The sequence below is a fragment of the Eretmochelys imbricata genome, chromosome 1 (assembly GCF_965152235.1).
Source record: "Eretmochelys imbricata isolate rEreImb1 chromosome 1, rEreImb1.hap1, whole genome shotgun sequence".
In the NCBI taxonomy this organism is placed as follows: Eukaryota; Metazoa; Chordata; order Testudines; family Cheloniidae; genus Eretmochelys; species Eretmochelys imbricata.
In genome coordinates, this window is record NC_135572.1 from 119,060,131 (window position 1) to 119,082,004 (window position 21,874).

Below are 21,874 nucleotides of genomic sequence, written 5' to 3' on the forward strand. Positions count from 1 at the left end.
AAGACAACACACAGAGCTGACATGGTAAATTGTGTTTCCTTTGTGTAAGTATGTTTTGACGCATCGTGTAAGTACATATTTACCTAATTTTTAAAATACATATTATTTGTCCATTAAATTATGTTAGTTTAAAAATGTCTGTATTATTTTTATTGAAAAAAAGATCCACTCCCAACCTGACCTCTTTTATGCCAAGTTTTAGCTCAGAGAAAAAGTTACATTTGAATTACAAACCTCTAAATTAAAAGCAAGAAGTAAAGTAACTGTCCTTGTGGCAGTTTTTCTATAGGCCGAAGACACCTTCAAAAAAGTTTGTATTAAATACATAGGTCATGTAATGGAATTGTGACTGCTCACAGGAGGTCTGAAATTAGCTCATAGTGTTTTATATTTTGAAACATAGCTCATTAAAAGATGCTAAATTAATCTGGGGTTCTTAATCATCAGTTCAAAGGGCTTCACTAAAGAGAGGATCAGAACACTGGTCATGCAGGTGCAGTGGATATTTCAATTTGCTAGTAAAACTTAAAAACAAGAAAACATTATATACTTGGTACAACATTTACCAGTAATTTTTTCACAAAATATTTAATTTATGGTAGCCCTATCTGGGTTCCTTTTAAATACAGTGATAGCACAGCATAAAATAACTACTAAAATCTCACGAAGTAGAAAAAAACACTCCTCAGACTGAGCATATCCAAATAGATAAACTAGCAATGCCATCTCTGAACTGCATATAATGACATGTCTCAGGACTGTTTTGCAGAGTGCGAGGTCAGGAGAAGCATCTTGCAAATCCTTCTTAATTGGCCATCTTGTTAGCATTCTCAGCCAATCAGCCAAGGAGTGAATGGACATGGAAGCACAGCTGCTCTCTCATTCCTAGAGGGATTTCCTCCACCTCATACCTGAATCACATTGGCAAGGCAATGAGAAAGCTTGAACTGCCACTGTTTGACTCTCGCTGTTCTGTAGAAAACCAGAAATTTTTACCCTCCAGGTCTATCAAGCCAGCATCTTTTATCAATACTATCATTTTGGTAAAATGGACACTGATGAAAGGCATAGGACTAAGAGCCAAAGATTCATTTACCTTCAAGAGACCGACTTGCAAATTATTCGTGGGTACTGATGTTCTCATCTGTAATTCTAGCATGCTGGTCACATTCAGCCCTTCTGCCTTTCTCTAGATGTGCTAGTCATTAACTAGACTATTTTTAAATCTGGAGTAGGCACTGCATCCTTTCAGACATCTGAGATTATACTTACTGCTCCTGTACTTTCATTTGTCAGTAAAAGCAGTAAAAGAGACGTAATGGGTTTTTTAACACTTTTGTCCAAGGACCAGAGCCCTCCTGCTAGTTCATCTTTCATCACACAGGGCTCTTGGAAACAGTTACTAATACACAGTACTGGGCTCAACATCTCTCCAACTGAGAGAGTATTGCTTGGCTGACTTCTGCACTATAGTTCTGAAGATCCTGTGTATGAAATGAAAATAGGGCTAGTTTCTCCACAGAGCTATCTGTTATTCAGCATGGAAGGGTGAAAATGGGGAATGCCAGTGAGAGAGCTGAAAGGAGAAAGTAGAGGCTGTATTACAGGCTCCCTTCCTTCCAGGGAGCAGAAGGAAGTCCCTCCATGCTTACAACATGCAGCATGCTGTGTTCTCTATATGGCATATTCCACTCAAACAGATACAGAAATCTGTGTGATAGTAAATCCCCTCCATTTGCACCCAGTTTTATGGGTACAATCAATGATGGACAGAGATAATCAAATTCAAACATCTCCCTACCTGACCTATGAAGCGCCGCTTCCATTCACAGGACCTTCAAACGAATATCCCACCTTGTCCTTAAGTATGTGTGGCCTGAAGCCCTTGCAGATTCTGCACTTTTATTTGATGTGAGCTTCCCCGAGGCACTTTAAGCAGCTCGTATGTGGATCACTCACTGGCATCGGCTTGTGACAGGAAGCACATGGTTTCAAACCAGGGGACCAGGGTATGCCCTGTCCCTGGGACAACGTCCCAGATGGGACCCTAGCTAACTAAGCAACTACAGCTAACTGAACTTATTTACAACAAGAATGAGTCCAAGAAAGTTCATAGAAAATAACACTAGGAAGCTTGCAATCACAGGAGACATCCCAGCAACCATCACAGGTGGTAAGAAGGAACTGAGAGGGCATGGGGCTGGCAGTGCCCCTTATACCGGCGCATGAGCTTGGGGTTCCAGGGCGCACTAGGATACCACAAAGGGGACCAATCCCCAACTAAATCATCCCAGCCAGGGCTTTCTCAAGCCTGACCTTAAAATCTTCTAAGGAAGGAGATTCCACCACCCCCCTAGGTAACGCATTCCAGCGCTTCACCACCCTCCTAGTGAAAAGGTTTTTCCTAATATCCAACCTAAACCTCCCCCACTGCAACTTGAGACCATTACTCCTTGTTCTGTCATCAGCTACCACTGAGAACAGTCTAGATCCATCCTCTTTGGAACCCCCTTTCAGGTAGTTGAAAGCAGCTATCAAATCCCCCCTCATTCTTCTCTTCCGCAGACTAAACAATCCCAGTTCCCTCAGCCTCTCCTCATAAGTCATGTGTTCCGGTCCCCTAATCATTTTTGTTGCTTTCCTCTGGACGTTTTCCAATTTTTCCACATCCTTCTTGTAGTGTGGGGCCCAAAACTAGACACAGTACTCCAGATGAGGCCTCACCAATGTCGAATAGAGGGGAACGATCACGTCCCTCGATCTGCTGGCAATGCCCCTACTTATACAGCCCAAAATGCCATTGGTCTTCTTGGCAACAAGGGCACACTGTTGACTCATATCCAGCTTCTCATCCACTGTAACCCCTAGGTCCTTTTCTGCAGAACTGCTGCTTAGCCATTCGGTCCCTAGTCTGTAGCGGTACATGGGATTCTTCGTCCTAAGTGCAGGACTCTGCACTTGTCCTTGTTGAACCTCATCAGATTTCTTTTGGCCCAATCCTCTAATTTGTCTAGAGCCCTGTCATAAATATAAAGGGAAGGGTAAACCCCTTTAAAATCCCTCCTGGCCAAAGGAAAAATCCTCTCACCTGTAAAGGGTTAAGAAGCTAAAGGTAACCTCGCTGGCACCTGACCAAAATGACCAATGAGGAGACAAGATACTTTCAAAAGCTGGGAGGAGGGAGAAAAACAAAGGGTCTGTGTCTGTCTGTATGCTGCTTTTGCCGGGGACAGAACAGGAATGGAGTCTTAGAACTTTTAGTAAGTAATCTAGCTAGGTATGTGTTAGATTATGATTTCTTTAAATGGCTGAGAAAATAGCTGTGCTGAATAGAATGACTATTCCTGTCTGTGTGTCTTTTTTGTAACTTAAGGTTTTGCCTAGAGGGATTCTCTATGTTTTGAATCTAATTACCCTGTAAGGTATCTACCATCCTGATTTTACAGAGGTGATTCCTTTACTTCTATTAAAAATCTTCTTGTAAGAAAACTGAATGCTTTTTCATTGTTCTAAGATCCCAGGGTTTAGGTCTGTGGTCACCTATGCAAACTGGTGAGGATTTTTACCAAACCTTCCCCAGGAAGTGGGGTGCAAGGGTTGGGAGGACTTTTGGGGGAAAGACGTGTCCAAACTACGTTTCCCAATAAACCCAGATAAAGTTTGGTGGTGGCAGTGGAAATCCAAGGGCAAAGGGTAAAATTAATTTGTACCTTGGGGAAGTTTTAACCTAAGCTGGTAAAAGTAAGCTTAGGAGGTTTTCATGCAGGTCCCCACATCTGTACCCTAGAGTTCAGAGTGGGGAAGGAACTTTGACAGGCCCTCTGTATCCTATCCCTACCCTCCAGCAAATCTACCTCTCCTCCCAGTTTAGTGTCATCTGCAAACTTGCCGAGGGTGCAATCCACATCATCCTCCAGATCATTAATGAAGATATTGAACAAAACCGGCCCCAGGACCGACCCTTGGGGCACTCCGCTTGATACCAGCTACCAACTAGATAGACATGGAGCCATTGATCACTACCCGTTGAGCCTGACAATCTAGCCAGCTTTCTATCCACCTTATAGTCCATTCATCCAACCCATACTTCTTTAACTTACTGGCAAGAATACTGTGGGAGACCGTGTCGAGAGCTTTGCTAAAGTCAAGGAACAACACGTCCACTGCTTTCCCCTCATCCACAGAGCCAGTTATCTCGTCATAGAAGGCAGTTAGATTAGTCAGGCATGACTTGCCCTTGGTGAATCCATGCTGACTGTTCCTGATCACTTTTCTCTCCTCTAAGTGCTTCAGAATTGATTCCTTGAGGACCTGCTCCATGATTTTTCCAGGGACTGAGGTGAGGCTGACTGGCCTGTAGTTCCCAGGATCCTCCTTCTTCCCTTTTTTAAAGATGGGCACTACATTAGCCTTTTTCCAGTCGTCCAGGACCTCCCCCGATCACCATGAGTTTTCAAAGATAATGGCCAAATCACCCCTTCTCCATTACCCCAGTCTCCCCCCACCCCCCAGTCTGTCCTTCAGTGAGCACTCCAAGCCAAGGCATCTAACAAAGGCCTGTTTCAATCAGTGTTCGAAGTCTAATGGATCAGCATTGCCTAACATGAGTCTCTCCATGACACAGCAGCTAGTTCCAACTGGCTCTTGCCAGAGCTCTTAAAGGTGCAGTTCTCCACAACTCCCAGCGAATCGCCAGTTTACTCTCCAATCTTCCCACCACACAAGTCTCCTTCCACAGGGGATGTTTGCACTGCAGCTGGAGGTGTGATTTCCAGCTTGAGCAGACGTACGTGTGCTAAAAATAGTAATGTAGCCACAGTGGCGCCGGCAGCGGGAGGTGATAGCAGCCTGAGTACGTACCAAGGATCTTGGACAGGATTGTACTTCAGCAGAAAGCCCATGTTGCCACCCGTGCCACGGCTGCTACACTGCTATTTGTAGCACGCTAGCTTGATGCAGTCTAGATACACCCTTACTCAGCTGGAAAATGGTCAGTGCTGATGTCAGAGTGCTCCCAGCCCTCAAATGCTCTGAGTCAGAGGTGGGCAAACTACGGCCCACGGGCCACTTCCGGCCCGCAGGAACCCTCCTGCCCAACCCCTGAGCTCCAGGCCTAGGAGGCTCACCCCCGGCCCCTCCCCTGCTGCTCCCCCTCCCTCCGCAGCCTCAGCTCACTGCACCGCCGGCACAATGCTCTGGGCGGCGGGGCTGCGAGCTCCTGGGTCAGCTGCAGAGCCTGGCCTGACCCGGTGCTTTGTACTGCATGGTGGCGCGGCTGGCTCCAGCCGGGCGGTGTGGCTGTAACGCCGCCAGCCACCGGTGCTCCAGGCAGCGCGGTAAGGGGGCAGGGAGCGGGGGGTTGGATAGAGGGCAGGGGAGTTTGGGGTGGTGGTCGGGGGTGGGGGTGTGGTTAGGGGTTGGGGCGCTCAGAGGGCGGGGAATGGGTGGGCGTTTGAATGGGTGCAGAAGTCCTGGGGGTGCAGTCAGGAAGGAAGGGAGGTTGGATGGAGTGGCGGGGGGCAGCCAGCGGTAGGGGTTCCAGGGGCAGTCAGGGAAAAGGGATGGTTGGATGGGGCAGGGGTCCTGGGGGGGGCAGTCAGGAATGAGAGGAGGGGTTGGATGGGGCATCAGGGGGCAGTAAGGGTGGGGGTTCTGGGGGTGTTCAGGGGACACGGAGCGGGGGGGGTGGATGAGGGAGGGGTCCCGGTGGGGGGGCGTCAGGGAGTGAGAAGCGGCGGGGGAGGGGAAGGGGAATAGGGGGCAGAGGCTGAGCCACGCCTGGCTGTTTGGGGAGGCACAGCCTCCCCTAACTGGCCCTCCATACAATTTCCGAAACCCGATGTGACCCTCAGACCAAAAAATTTGGCCACCCCTGCTCTGAGTGTTGCTCCTCCAGCTGTTGCTCTGCCCTGGGGGAAGTACAAAGGCACCTGTGCCATGGTTACTGGTGGCGTAGCCACTGGAGGTATGTGCCCAGAAGAGCTCAGTCCTGTGCTCTGGAGGTGAAATTTTAGGCTCCACGCTCACCACCTGCTGTTCTGCTGCCTGGCTCCAATGTGAATCTCTTCCTTCAGGGCTGGCCCTTGTGGGAGGCTATGGAGGGTCTGTGCCCCACATGGCTGATGAGGGGAAAGAGGTGGGCAAAGCATGGCTGAGAGCACAGTAAAGATTCTGCTCTACCATCGTACAGCAGAACCAAATGAGAAACAAACCACCCAGGCAAGAAATTATTCAGAGCTGGACTGGCAGGCCAAAGCATTCTGGGTAAGATCTGTGGAAATAAAACCTTTGTGGCCAGTCCCAGGGTATTGAAAATACATGCCGTTTGGTCTAGTCTAGCATATCCTCCACTGAGGGACCGTATGCCAGTGGTATAAATTAGAGAGCAACTCAGCATCTTTAAACTTATGCTGGGGCTGGGCAGCATAGGATTGGGGTAATTTTTTAGTTCAGGGTTCCACTGCCCTTTAATCCCCTCAAAACAGGCACCCAGACGGCCTCCGTGTTCTCTGTGCTTGGTCTCTGTGGGCACAGTTGAGAATCTGGCCCATGGTCTTTTGGTTACCACAATCTTCCTCCTCTCTGTGAAGGTATCATCTTGTGTATTGAAAAATTCTAGTGAAAATAGTATCAATTTCCCATATTTGAGGAAACCATGTTGGGATCTTCCACTTTTTTCTAAATTATGCAAACACTGGATCAGTGCATATGAATATTTAAGACTTGAGCATGAGAGAGTAATGCAATGTGCCCAATTACAGGGAGAAAGGGAGATCATCCTTTTGCTATGTATAGTAACAACAGCTTTCAGAAGTGTGCTAGGATTCTGAACTAAGAGACCAGTTAATTGCAGAGAGGCTTTCATTTCCCATTTATCAAAATCAAGGCACTGGAAGATGTACACGGATATATGTCTTCCTATATGTTTGTGCAGTTCCAAGGACAATGGCCTTCAGTCCTGGATGGGGCTTGTGGTTGCTATGTTACTATATTTACAACAACAAAAACATCACCACCATAGATTCTAAATGGAATGACTTAAGTAACAGGATTTCTGATATGGGACTATTAACCTCTTAATCACAGAAACCTACAAACTTATTTATTTAATGTGTGACATTGTATGAAGTGATTTTTTATAGTTGCTGACTATGAGTGAAATCCAAAACTCCCATTGACTTCAAGAGGGCCAGGATTTCACCCTGTATGTTTACAATGCTACTTGGCTATTAATTGATTTTGTGATGTGAGTTTGGGGTTTGTGTGTCCATAATCCTATCAATATGATAATCAGAACGGGACAAATTCATCCCCAGTGCAACACCAATACCGAGGATGATTTGACCCAATATTCTTAGTTAAATTATCAGGAAGATAGCAGTAATTCCTCCTCCAGAAACAATCTGAGATGCTGGGCAATGTCTCCACTAGTAGTTAATGATACGTGAGTTGTACGGTATTGTTTATATAGTATAGTAGATACAGGTAAAGATAAGACGCCCAGGTCCAATGAAGTTTCAGTCTGAAGGCAAACACAAACTGGGGTGTGCACTTTATAGATGGAAGATTTTGTGGGACAGGTGGTTTCTTCAGCAGTTTTTTGAAGGCCAGGGAAGGTGTTTGGCAAATGTTATTTGTGATGCACTTCCAAGAGGGGAAGGTGGCATGCAAGTAGTCACAGATTTGGGAGTGAGTGAAAGAGACAAGCTTGGGTGGAGCATATGCAGGGTTTGGAGTGCAGAAAAGTAGGGAAGGGACGTAGGCAGACGCAGAGCTGTTCAACTTGATACTGAGGACTAGTAGCTCTAACCTGAAGCAAAAAGTGAATAGAAGCTAGTGAAATGAAGACCCCATCAAAGCAGTGGTGATTTCATTGTCACAGCCTGAACACCCTTCGATGAGAATGGCTCATTCTGAAGTCTCAGTAGATTAAAATACTCCCATATATGAAAAACTAATCTGAAAGACCACCAGCCCTTCCATTTCTTCTTGTGACTGCTGGGACAAGCCCTCCTATACAGACAGCCCTTAGCATGTCTTGATTTTTGTGACTGACAGGCTCCTGATGAATTAGTTTTCTCAAGTTTAGATTTCTTTGACTCTGCAAATAAAATGAAAACAGCCCACACTAAGAAATACAGAGTCTGAAAACGGTCTATTTGCCTCTTGTGATGACACTGACATTACTCACCTGTATACTGGAATCTTGGACCAAGCAGAGCTGTTCCTGTATTTTATGGAGCTCTTCCTGCTGCCACCGAATGTTGGCCTGCAGGATCCGAGTTCGCTGCTCCAGCTGTTCCTTGATCGTCTGGAACATGTTAAATTGTGCTGAGAACTTAAAAAGAGAAAACAAACAACCATGTCTCTTTCTTGTCATTATGGTAAGAATTGTGCTCTGTGCTATTGTATTCTGTATGTAGTGCTTGGTTTCTTGTTTGCAAAATGAAGTCAAAATATATTTTTTATATATGCTAACATCTGGACACCATGGAATCTTCTTTTCTATTTTCCATCTCAGGCATATCTGTTCAAGTGATAGAGCTTCATCGATATTACCCCAGATTACATTGATCTCCTCCTGAAGGTGGTTCTTTGTTATCTTATTAATCATCAGATGGTACTTTAGTACTTAAGTCTAGACAGATTCACTGACATCAATGGTGACATTTCTAACCGTAATTTGTATGTGATTGAAAAAGGGGTCTATAAAAGATCCATAGATTGTAACACAGCTTGGGACAGGATGAGTGGCAGACTGGACCCCAGTATTGATGAGCATCACCTTTTTCTGTTTGTTGCTCTGTGATCTTAGATGCCTCATCTTTGATTAGTAAATCAAACTGAGCCTGACCACTTGATAGAACCCATTCTTTACAGTTCCAAGGGGGGGGGGGGGAGGGGAGGAGGAGACTCAAAGGGCAGTCTGGTATTGGTGAGTCTGTACGGCATATTGGATTTCAGTGGAGCTATGCTGATATACCAGCTGAGGATCTAGCCTATCATATTGAGATTTCATTCACAGAACTGCTTCACCTTAAAGCAGTTCCATATATGAAGGAAAATACCTCCTCCCCCATATTCTCTCCAGCAAATATCCGAATTATCCATGTAAACTTTCTGAAGGGGAGAAGTGAAGAAAACTTTAAAATGATTTTCCTTTGTATTTACACATATAGAAGAGGAGGTAACTTTCCACCAAATCAAAGGTCACTGTTCAGAGAGATTTCCTTGCCCCAGCAGTCCTCCCATCTTCTCATCTTCATTTAGTATGTTCTATGTTGAGATTAGTTGGCAAAGGTCAGAAATTGGGATATTGGGACATCCCACTTTCAGTTGCTGTGAGAGATCTCTGGTCTCCACGCTGACTTCAGCAGGAGTGGGGAGTGCCCAGTGCCTTGCAGGATTGTTAACTGAAGGTAGGCAAATATTGAACCATGTGTTAAGTTGAGTTTTCCCTATGGCATTGGTATCCAGAACATTTTTGCCTTTCAACAATAGCCCCATCACATTAAATCCAGCACCTCTGCTCAACTTGAAAACAAACTCGATATTCCTTTTAGGGTATGTCTATACTACCCGCCGGCTTGACGGGCAGCGATCAATCCAGCAGGGGTTGATTTAGACGCAATAAATCGACCGCCGAGCACTCTCCGGTCAACTCTTGTACTCCACCGGAGCGAAAGGCATGGGTGGAGTCAACGGGGGAGCATCAGCAGTTGATTCACCGCAGTGAAGACACCACGGTGAGTAGATCTAAGTACGTCGACTTCAGCTACATTATTCACGTAGCTGAAGTTGCATAACTTAGATTGATCCCCACCGTATAGACCAGGCCGGACAGGGCTAGCTCTAACTCTTATTCTATCCCAAATAGAAAATATTAACCTGACTCATGGGTGAGTGAAAACCCTCTGTTTGGAGTATAAGATAAGTGGCTCCAAAAGAGCATCAAACTCCACTTGCTCAAGCCTGACCCAATGTTTCTCTGGATCCCCTTGGTACTATGCCATTACGGAACTGTGCTATCCAGCAGTACATGATTGGATTAGGCAAAGATAATCCCTGCTCCACCATGGATCTATAGAGGTGGGTTTGTTTTTTAAAACTCACTTGTGGAAACTAGTTCCCTCATATGAATTCTATTACCGAGGCTTGAAACTCCTCTCAGTCCTTAAAAGGCACCTCTTCTATCAGGCAGTTTTGAAAGAAAAAACAATTTTAGGCAAATGGTTCATTCTGACTGTCTAACCAGGTTATAAAATACTCATTCCAATTTACATGGACTTTTTTTAGATGCTTTGGAAAAGGAATGTGATTTTCCTCAAATAATTTTCTGATAAGAAATAATTTGTATGCCTAGATATTAGTTTTAAATTTGTTGTACAAAGTAAAAGCCAAAAGACGTTGCTTCTGACGGAAATAAATTATTAGCATTATTTTTATTCAGCATGTTCTCATATTTAGCTAGATTTAGCTAGATTAGCTAGATTTTAGTATTTCATTCCATATTTTCCTCTTTGTGTTTCTTCTTTTACTAGCACATTTAAACAAAAACAATTAGCTGGTTTGTTAAACATATGTCACTAAGGGCAGAAGTTTAGAAACACTTTTTTTTTTTGTTCAATTAATCTTTCTGCAATCCTGTGATTCAGTGTAGAAAACAGAGTTATACTACAGCCTAGCAATGGCACCTACCAGGAAAAGGTTCCATTGTTTTCCTATGAGGATAGGTGAGCAGCCTTGAACCTGTAACTTACAATATTTACCTCAAGATCTGTTCAAGTAATTAGGAAACAAGCTGTAAACTTACAACAAATGACAGAGTTTAACTCAAGGCATTCCACATACTACTCTAACCATTCTAACTATTTCACTCCATGCATCTGAAGAAATGGGTTTTTTACCCAAGAAAGCGTATGCCCAAATAAATCTGTTAGATTTTAAGGTACCACCGGACTCCTTGTTGTTTTTATTCTAACTCTATGATCAGTGCCTGATTAAATTACTGATCATCTTCACTTTAACAATTCTAAGTTTCTGTGGTGTACTCAGAAAAGTGAAAAACACAAAATACCAGCTTTCCAGACAATAATAAATAACAAATATGGCTAAATGTGAAAGACCAAATCTGTGAGATATTTGGATGCAGCTTATCATCATTTTGTTCACGATTTCGTGTGTTAATATGAAAGACAGCAACACTTTCTACTCTTTCTTTCTGCCTTTTTAGTAACATCTGTGCATTCTCAGGTACAATAATGACTATTATTCATTCATTAGCATGCACTGTGTTTTGGTGGGATTTTTTTTAGTGCATTACTGTGAAAAAGACAAATCAACTAATATGTTAATAGATAGGATTTTGTTTTTTAAGATGATCATTTACTTTCAAACTACATTCAGTCATAATTGTGGTTTAGATTTCATTTTAAAAACCATAGGCTAACAAGCAGGTCAGACATAACACTGTATTTAGGCCAGGACAAAAATATATGTTTAAAATAAAGGCAAAGCATTTAGAGTATGTCTACACTGCAAAAAAACCCCTGTGACAGTGAGTCTCCAAGCCCAGGTCAACCGACTCTGGCTCCTGGGGCTTGTGCTGGCAGGCTAAAAATAGCACTGCAGACGCTCGGGTTGAAGCCTGGGCTCTGAGCTCCTTCCCCTTTGTTGCGTCTGAGAGTCCAGGCTCCAGCTCAATCATCTACACAGCTATTTTTAACCTCACAGCGAGAGCGTGAGTCACTTGACCTGAGCTCTGAGACTTGTTGCCACGGGGTTTTTTTGGTGTGTAGACACATACCTTTGCACATAAGCCATGTACATTGGTCAAACTGGACAGTCTCTGTGTAAAAGAATAAATGGACACAAATCAGATGTCAAGAATTATAACATTCATAAACCAAAAAGAAAAGGAGTACTTGTGGCACCTTAGAGACTAACCAATTTATTTGAGCATAAGCTTTCGCGAGCTACAGCTCAGCTCACGAAAGCTTATGCTCAAATAAATTGGTTAGTCTCTAAGGTGCCACAAGTACTCCTTTTCTTTTTGCAGATACAGACAGTGGGTATGTCTACACTACGGAATAAGGTCGAATTTATAGAAGTCGGTTTTTTAGAAATCGGTTTTATATATTCGAGTGTGTGTGTCCCCACAGAAAATGCTCTAAGTGCATTAAGTGCATTAACTCGGTGGAGCGCTTTCACAGTACCGAGGCTAGAGTCGACTTCTGGAGTGTTGCACTGTGGGTAGCTATCCCACAGTTCCCGCAGTCTCCGCTGCCCATTGGAATTCTGGGTTGAGATCCCAATGCCTGATGGGGCTAAAACATTGTCGCGGGTGGTTCTGGGTACGTATCGTCAGGCCCCCGTTCCCTCCCTCCCTCCCTCCGTGAAAGAAAGGGCAGACAATCGTTTCGCGCCTCTTTTCCTGAGTTACCTGTGCAGACGCCATACCATGGCAAGCATGGAGCCCGCTCAGGTAACCGTCACCCTATGACTCCTGGGTGCTGGCAGACGCGGTACGGCATTGCTACACAGTAGCAGCAACCCCTTGCCTTGTGGCAGCAGACGGTACAGTACGACTGGTAGCCGTCATCGTCATGTCCGAGGTGCTCCTGGCCACGTCGGCTGGGAGCGCCTGGACAGACATGGGCGCAGGGACTAAATGACCAGGTCATTCTCTTTAGTCCTGCAGTCAGTCCTACTGAACCGTCTTATGGTGAGCAGGCAGGCGATACGGATTGCTAGCAGTCGTATTGTACCATCTTCTGCCAGGCAGGCAAGAGATGAGGATGGCTAGCAGTCGTACTGTACCATCTTCTGCCGAGCAGCCATAAGATGTGGATGGCATGCAGTCCTTCTGCACCGTCTGCTGCCAGCCAAAGATGTAAAAGATAGATGGAGTGGATCAGAACAAGAAATAGACCAGATTTGTTCTGTATTCATTTGCTTCCCCACCTGCCCCGTCTAGGGGACTCATTCCTCTAGGTCACACTGCAGTCACTCACAGGGAAGGTGCAGCGAGGTAAATCTAGCCATGTATCAATCAGAGGCCAGGCTAACCTTCCTGTTCCAATAAGAACGATAACTTAGGTGCACCATTTCCTATTGGAACCCTCCGTGAAGTCCTGCCTGAAATACTCCTTGATGTAAAGACACCCCCTTTGTTGATTTTAGCTCCCTGAAGCCAACCCTGTAAGCCGTGTCGTCAGTCACCCCTCCATCCGTCAGAGCAATGGCAGACAATCGTTCCGCGCCTTTTTTCTGTGCGGACGCCATACCAAGGCAAGCATGGAGGCCGCTCAGCTCACTTTGGCAATTAGGAGCACATTAAACACCACACGCATTATCCAGCAGTATATGCAGCACCGGAACCTGGCAAAGCGATACCGGGCGAGGAGGCGACATCAGCGCGGTCACGTGAGTGATCAGGACATGGACACAGATTTCTCTGAAAGCCTGGGCCCTGCCAATGCATGCATCATGGTACTAATGGGGCAGGTTCATGCTGTGGAACGCCGATTCTGGGCTCGGGAAACAAGCACAGACTGGTGGGACCGCATAGTGTTGCAGGTCTGGGACGATTCCCAGTGGCTGCGAAACTTTCGCATGCATAAGGGCACTTTCATGGAACTTTGTGACTTGCTTTCCCCTGCCCTGAGGCGCATGAATACCAAGATGAGAGCAGCCCTCACAGTTGAGAAGCGAGTGGCGATAGCCCTGTGGAAGCTTGCAACACCAGACAGCTACCGGTCAGTTGGGAATCAATTTGGAGTGGGCAAATCTACTGTGGGGGCTGCTGTGATGCAAGTAGCCCACGCAATCAAAGATCTGCTGATATCAAGGGTAGTGACCCTGGGAAATGTGCAGGTCATAGTGGATGGCTTTGCTGCAATGGGATTCCCTAACTGTGGTGGGGCCATAGACGGAACCTATATCCCTATCTTGGCACCGGAGCACCAAGCCGCCGAGTACATAAACTGCAAGGGGTACTTTTCGATAGTGCTGCAAGCTCTGGTGGATCACAAGGGACGTTTCACCAACATCAACGTGGGATGGCTGGGAAAGGTGCATGACGCTCGCATCTTCAGGAACTCTGGTCTGTTTCAAAAGCTGCAGGAAGGGACTTTATTCCCAGACCAGAAAATAACTGTTGGGGATGTTGAAATGCCTATATGTATCCTTGGGGACCCAGCCTACCCCTTAATGCCATGGCTCATGAAGCCGTACACAGGCAGCCTGGACAGTAGTCAGGAGCTGTTCAACTACAGGCTGAGCAAGTGCAGAATGGTGGTAGAATGTGCATTTGGACGTTTAAAGGCACGCTGGCGCAGTTTACTGACTCGCTTAGACCTCAGCGAAACCAATATGCCCACTGTTATTACTGCTTGCTGTGTGCTCCACAATATCTGTGAGAGTAAGGGGGAGACGTTTATGGCGGGGTGGGAGGTTGAGGCAAATCGCCTGGCTGCTGGTTACGCGCAGCCAGACACCAGGGCAGTTAGAAGAGCACAGGAGGGCACGGTATGCATCAGAGAAGCTTTGAAAACCAGTTTCATGACTGGCCAGGCTACGGTGTGAAAGTTCTGTTTGTTTCTCCTTGATGAAACCCCCCGCCCCTTGGTTCACTCTACTTCCCTGTAAGCTAACCACCCGCCCCTCCTCCCTTCAATCACCGCTTGCAGAGGCAATAAAGTCATTGTTGCTTCACATTCATGCATTCTTTATTCATTCATCACACAAATAGGGGGATGACTATCAAGGTAGCCCAGGAGGGGTGGTGGAGGAGGGAAGGAAAATGCCACACAGCACTTTAAGCACAGCACTTTAAAAGTTTACAACTTTAAAATTTATTGAATGACAGCCTTCTTTTTTCTGGGCAATCCTCTGTGGTGGAGTGGCTGGTTGGCCGGAGGCCCCCTCACCGCGTTCTTGGGCGTCTGGGTGTGGAGGCTATGGAACTTGGGGAGGAGGGCGGTTGGTTACAGAGGGGCTGCAGTGGCAGTCTGTGCTCCAGCTGCCTTTGCTGCAGCTCAACCGTACACTGGAGCATACTGGTTTGGTCCTGCAGCAGCCTCAGCATTGAATCCTGCCTCCTCTCATCATGCTGCCGCCACATTTGAGCTTCAGCCCTGTCTTCAGCCCGCCACTTACTCTCTTCAGCCCGCCACCTCTCCTCCCGGTCATTTTGTGCTTTCCTGCACTCTGACATTATTTGCCTCCACGCATTCGTCTGTGCTCTGTCAGTGTGGGAGGACAGCATGAGCTCGGAGAACATTTCATCGCGAGTGCGTTTTTTTTTCTTTCTAAGCTTCACTAGCCTCTGGGAAGGAGCAGATCCTGTGATCATTGAAACACATGCAGTTGGTGGAGAAAAAGAAAAGGGACAGCGGTATTTAAAAAGACACATTTTATAAAACAGTGGCTACACTCTTTCAGGGTAAACCTTGCTGTTAACATTACATACATAGCACATGTGCTTTCGTTACAAGGTCGTATTTTGCCTCCCCCCACCGCGTGACTACTCCCTCAACCTTCCCCCCTCCCTGTGGCTAACAGCAGGGAACATTTCTGTTTAGCCACAGGCAAACAGCCCAGCAGGAATGGGCTCCTCTGAGTGTCCCCTGAAGAAAAGCACTCTATTTCAACCAGGTGACCATGAATTATATCTCACTCTCCTGAGGATAACACAGAGAGATAAAGAACGGATGTTGTTTGAATGCCAGCAAACATACACTGCAATGCTTTGTTCTACAATGATTCCGGAGTACGTGTTACTGGCCTGGAGTGGTAAAGTGTCCTACCATGAAGGACGCAATAAGGCTGCCCTCCCCAGAAACCTTTTGCAAAGGCTTTAGGACTACATCTAGGAGAACCGCGAATGCCAGGGCAAAGTAATCCTTTCACATGCTTGCTTTTAAACCATGTATAGTATTTTAAAAGGTACACTCACCAGAGGTCCCTTCTCCGCCTGCTGGGTCCAGGAGGCAGCCTTGGGTGGGTTCGGGGGGTACTGGCTCCAGGTCCAGGGTGAGAAACAGTTCCTGGCTGTCGGGAAAACCGGTTTCTCCGCTTGCTTGCTGTGAGGTATCTACAACCTCATCATCATCATCATCTTCTTCGTCCCCAAAACCTGCTTCCGTATTGCCTCCATCTCCATTGAAGGAGTCAAAAAACACGGCTGGGGTAGTGGTGGCTGAACCCCCTAAAATGGCATGCAGCACATCATAGAAGCGGCATGTTTGGGGCTCTGACCCGGAGCGGCCGTTCGCCTCTCTGGTTTTCCGGTAGGCTTGCCTCAGCTCCTTCAGTTTCATGCGGCACTGCTTCGGGTCCCTGTTATGGCCTCTGTCCTTCATGCCCTGGGAGATTTTGACAAAGGTTTTGGCATTTCGAAAACTGGAACGGAGTTCTGATAGCACGGATTCCTCTCCCCAAACAGCGATCAGATCCCGTACCTCCCGTTCGGTCCATGCTGGAGCTCTTTTGCGATTCTGGGACTCCATCATGGTCACCTGTGCTGATGAGCTCTGCATGGTCACCTGCAGCTTGCCACGCTGGCCAAACAGGAAATGAGATTCAAAAGTTCGTGGTTCTTTTCCTGTCTACCTGGCCAGTGCATCTGAGTTGAGAGTGCTGTCCAGAGCGGTCATAATGGAGCACTCTGGGATAGCTCCCGGAGGCCAATACCATCGAATTGTGTCCACAGTACCCCAAATTCGAGCCGGCAACGTCGATTTAAGCGCTAATCCACTTGTCAGGGGTGGAGTAAGGAAATTGATTTTAAGAGCCCTTTAAGTCGAAATAAAGGGCTTCATTGTGTGGACGGGTGCAGGTTTACATCGATTTAACGCTGCTAAATTCAACCTAAAGTCCTAGTGTAGACCAGGGCTAACACGGCTGTTAGATTCATAGATTCATAGATATTTAGGTCAGAAGGGACCATTATGATCATCTAGTCTGACCTCCTGCACAACGCAGGCCACAGAATTTCACCCACCACTCCTACAAAAAAAAACCTCACACCTATATCTGTGCTATTGAAGTCCTCAAATTGTAGTTTAAAGACCTCAAGGAGCAGAGAATCCTCCAGCAAGTGACCCGTGCCCCATGCTACAGAGGAAGGCGAAAAACCTCCAGGGCCTCTTCCAATCTGCCCTGGAGGAAAATTCCTTCCCGACCCCAAATATGGCGATCAGCTAAACCCTGAGCATATGGGCAAGATTCATCAGCCAGATACTACAGAAAATTCTTTCCCAGGTAACTTGGATCTTACCCCATCTAAAACCCATCACAGGCCATTGGGCCTATTTACCATGAATATTTAATTACCAAAACCATGTTATCCCATCATACCATCTCCTCCATAAACTTATCGAGTTTAATCTTAAAGCAAGATAGATCTTTTGCCCCCACTACTTCCCTCGGAAGGCTATTCCAAAACTTCACTCCTCTGATGGTTAGAAACCTTCGTCTAATTTCTAATCTAAATTTCCTAGTGGCCAGTTTATATCCATTTGTTCTTGTGTCCACATTGGTACTGAGTTTAAATAATTCCTCTCCCTCTCTGGTATTTATCCCTCTGATATATTTATAGAGAGCAATCATATCTCCCCTCAGCCTTCTTTTAGTTAGGCTAAACAAGCCAAGCTCTCTGAGTCTCCTTTCATAAGACAAGTTTTCCATGGTTTACTCTGAAACCATTCATAAACCAGTCAGAGAACACTTCAGTCTCCCTGGTCACTCGATTACAGACCTAAAGGTCGCAATATTACAACAAAAAAACTTCAAAAACAGACTCCAACCAGAGACTGCTGAATTGGAATTACTTTCCAAACTGGATACAATGAATTTAGGCTTGAATAGAGACTGCGAGTGGATGGGTCATTACACAAAGTAAAACTATTTCCCCATGTTTATTCCCCCCCCCCCACCACTGCTCCTCAGAACTTCCTGTTAACTGCTGGCAATGGCCCACCTTGATTATCACTACAAAAGGTTTTCTTTCCCCCCCGCCCCCGCTGGTAATAGCTCATCTTAAGTGATCACTCTCCTTACAATGTGTATGATAACACCCATTTTTTCATGTTCTCTGTGTATATAAATCGCCTCACTGTATTTTCCACTGAATGCATCCGATGAAGTGAGCTGCAGCTCACGAAAGCTCATGCTCAAATAAATTGGTTAGTCTCTAAGGTGCCACAAGTACTCCTGTTCTTTTTGCGAATACAGACTAACACGGCTGCTACTCTGAAACCAGTGGTGCAAGTAAAATCCATTTCTTACCAGTATGGGCAGGGGCACCAGCTAAGGGGGGGCAAGTGACCTCCCCACGTGCCCCTCCATGTGACTCCTCACCGCCCCACCCCCAGCACGGGGCCCCCCACCCACCCACCCACCCATTTACCTGGGGGTCGGCGGGGGGGGCTCTGTCGTCTTCCTGCTGCGCCGAGACTTCCGGGCAGGGCTGTCCCGGGAACGCAGCGGGGAAAGGAGCAGAACCGACCTGCTCTTCCACGGAGCTGCATCTCCACCCTCCCTCCGTGCACCACAGCAGCAGCCCCGCCGGAGCACAGGGCTGGGGGCGGTCCCGCCGCCGGAGAAGCTGCCGGCGTCCTGTGCCTTTCCCCGGTGCTGCCCCTCCCGGGAGGGCGGGGGAGCAGAATTCCCAGTCCCCCCCCCAGCCCTCTCCGTCAGCGGGGCTCCGTGGAAGGGCACTCGTGGGCTGGAGGGGGGACCGGTTACCGCGGGGGTGGAGGGACCCTCTGGGCTCTGGCAGGGGAGGGGGCTAGCCTCCCCGCGCTGGGAGGTCGCTTGCCGCCCCTGGTTCTGGCAGTGTAAAGAGATCTTAAAGTGGACGGAAATTTCATTTGGTAATTAGTGTAAAGAAGAACCAGACCACAGGTTTTTGTTGCCTCTAACAGAGGTGTGGCTTCCTGAAACAGATATAGAGTAAAATGTTCTAGGAATGCAGGAAGACAAGAAATAACTAACCCTTGGGGATTGTCTTTAGTAATGTGGGGACACGAAGGAAAGTTAAGGTGAATCAATGTGCTTAAGTTAAAGTGTCTTAAACCCCCAGGTGGATGACCTCATTCAAGATCAAGTGGCCTTAGTTCTCTGTAACTTAACCCTCCTTGCTACCTTTTCCTAGAGATCTCCCTTATGTAGGGTTAAAGTGACAACAGCCTGAACTTAGCAGTTGTCTATTCGCAGCCATCACTGAAAGCATTCATGAGTGAAAAAGTCCTGCCCCTTGGGCTTCTGCAGAGGTACTGTAATGATTGGCAGAGCCTAGCTGTCCAAAAGATGATTGCCAAATAACAGTGTTGAGACAGGTTTGCTTCCACTTAATCAAACTTCAGCCAGTCCATAGGCATTCTAGTACTGAACCAACAGCTAACCTATCAATCTGTGGCAGGGGAAAAAGAGGCTAGAGTTGCAGGAAGGGAAGGCAAGGCAAGCTGAGGGGAGGTAGATGGTCACATTGGTTTTTGGCAGTTTTCTCTTGATGAGATCCTTTGTGGAGAAAGGGGAGGTAGGAGTAGGGGAGGGTTTGAGCAGTAAGTGCAAAATGTGACACTCCAGTGCACATGCTTCTCCTGTGGGGAGAGGATGAGAGAACAAATATTTGTCTGTCAGGTTGCTTAATACGTGACTGGAGAGTGCTCAGATATTATGGTGATGGGCATGGTATAAGAACCTGAACAGAATAGATTATACTCTGAATTGAGTGGAAAGGAATGGACTTGGGATCCCAGTAATTGTTCAAATGAGAAGAGGTGGGACACCTAGGGCTGGTGTAAAATAAAATAAAATAATAATATAAAATAATATAATAATAAAATAAAATAAATAAATTGCAAAATTAATTTGAGACTAGAAGAGAAGAACATCTGCAAAAGAAAATTAATGCTAAGAGCTGATAAATTGGGTTGTTATTTACTATACACTGGTGTAGAGTCATGGAGGCAAATTAAACTTAAAGGAGAAATGAGATTTTGTTATTTTATATCAGTGGTCATCCAGAGCCTTGTGGGCATAAGCCATAAGGGAACAACATATGCTTCTTAGAAGGAGTAATGTGTGCAACAGAGCCAGGAGAGGCTCCATCTCTGGGAAACTGTGGAAGGACAGAAACAATGTTATGAGAAAACACAGTATTGAAATTCTTTATTCCTTCTAATCAAGTACCAAGGAAACCTGTAGTGCTATTAGATCAGTTGGGTATTCAGAGCAAAAACCAAACCCACTTCTGGGATCCATGCTGGTGGATCCCAATGGAGGAGTTAGTCCCTCATCTGCATCACCATTCATAGGGCATAACTCAGGGAATGGGACTTGTTGAATTTGTGTTTTCTTTGACGCTGGCTCTCTCTGCATCTTCAGAGCAAAACAAATATTAAGGGTCTTTGTAAAAGAGAGATTAATGTTTTGTTGTTTTTTAAAAAGATTCTCAGCAGCAGATTGGTGTGTGTGTGTTTAGAATCCAGAAGACATTCCCACTATAAGTTTTAGAGCCTGTGTAGTTTTAGGTCAAAATTACTTGAGAGGGTCCCTATATTCCTTGCTTTGGTTGGTGAAGTGGGAAAACAGTGTGAGATGGTTAAGTAACCTATTCCAGTTTCAAGCCCCCAACTAACCTGTGCCATAGATGTAGGCTGATTTTGCAAAGCTGCTTGGGCCTGTAGCTGCTGTGGGAGAAGCTCACATGATGGCTGAGAAGGCAAAGACGCCTAGGTTTAAAAAAAATAAAACAAACTTTATTCATATGCATGGCTACTTTAAATCTCAGGTCTTCTCCTAATGTGATTGCCTTTGCATAGCTTTTTCTTTATTTGTTGAGTTGAACCTCTGGCATATTTTACATGTGACATTTTTATCTAACTCCTCCTTGTAAATTCCATTTATTTTTATGCCCATTTGTAAACCTACCTGAATAGTGACAGGTTGACTGAGTCTTTGCATGGATGAATCCTGCTGTATGCTGGGTGCTCTTTGCAAGGAGGGAACATTAGATTCTGTGATCAGCTTTGTTGGTGTGGCTGTAAGAGATTTTTTTTTCATATTTAAGAATAATCACCATATAAAATTAGAATTATGAGATATGGTTAGTAATAATATAGGCATGGGCGGCGGGTGGAGCCCCCTTCAGGGAGGCTAGCCCCAGCTCTGCCCCTTCTGCCCAAGGCTCTTGGAGCCCTGAGCATCCGCCCACCCCTTGGCCAGAGGAGCCCCAGGCCGGCCGGAGGCCCAAAGCACCTCAGCCGGAGTCCAGGAGATTACTGATGAAGCTGAATATCACATACTGCCTCCTCAGGTGCCATGGAACCTGCAACTTTCCCCCAAAACCCCGCAACCAGGGGTCCAGCGGCAGAGCCTCCCCTGACCTATTATACCCGCCACCCATGAATATAGGGTCTGATCAAACTCCAGCTGGCGTCAAGGGGAACCAATGACTCCAATGACAGTTAACAGCTGATAATGAGGATCCACACAAATCTTAATGTATATACTGGACCAGACTCAGCCTATGCTCCATCCAGGACAGCAAAGGGTCCAATAAGGTGTCCCAAAAGGGCAGACGTGGGTTCCTCTTTCATAGGTGAATCCCTGGCTGGAGTAGAATTCGCATCGCTGGTTCTATAGCACTTTGTTCCAGCCCACATGCAGGAGGTTGTTTACCAGGTGTGTCAGGGGCATGGCTAAAGGGCCTTCAGCTCCAGTGATCCTGGGCCAGCAGAACATCACTGCTGTTACTGCTGACCTAAGTCAGAGTGGCTTGATGCTGCTCTAACTCAGGAGTTACCAAACTTTTTCCCGAGGCCCACCTGTGTAGCTGCAATAGGCACTGCGGCCCACTGTTAAC

The 21,874-nt window shown here is 46.3% G+C and overlaps 1 protein-coding gene across 1 annotated transcript in view; it reads right to left on the reverse strand.

The window, feature by feature from the left end:
• NPAS2 (neuronal PAS domain protein 2) overlaps window positions 1-21,874 on the reverse strand; it is a 98,955-nt gene that overhangs the window by 12,429 nt on the left and 64,652 nt on the right. Inside the window, exons 13-15 of the mRNA XM_077807107.1 lie at window positions 20,941-21,050; window positions 20,649-20,741; window positions 8,192-8,338 (exon numbers count right to left, since the gene is read on the reverse strand). Of these exons, the coding sequence (XP_077663233.1) occupies window positions 8,192-8,338; window positions 20,649-20,741; window positions 20,941-21,050 (350 nt within the window). The remainder of the gene's footprint in view (window positions 1-8,191; window positions 8,339-20,648; window positions 20,742-20,940; window positions 21,051-21,874) is intronic.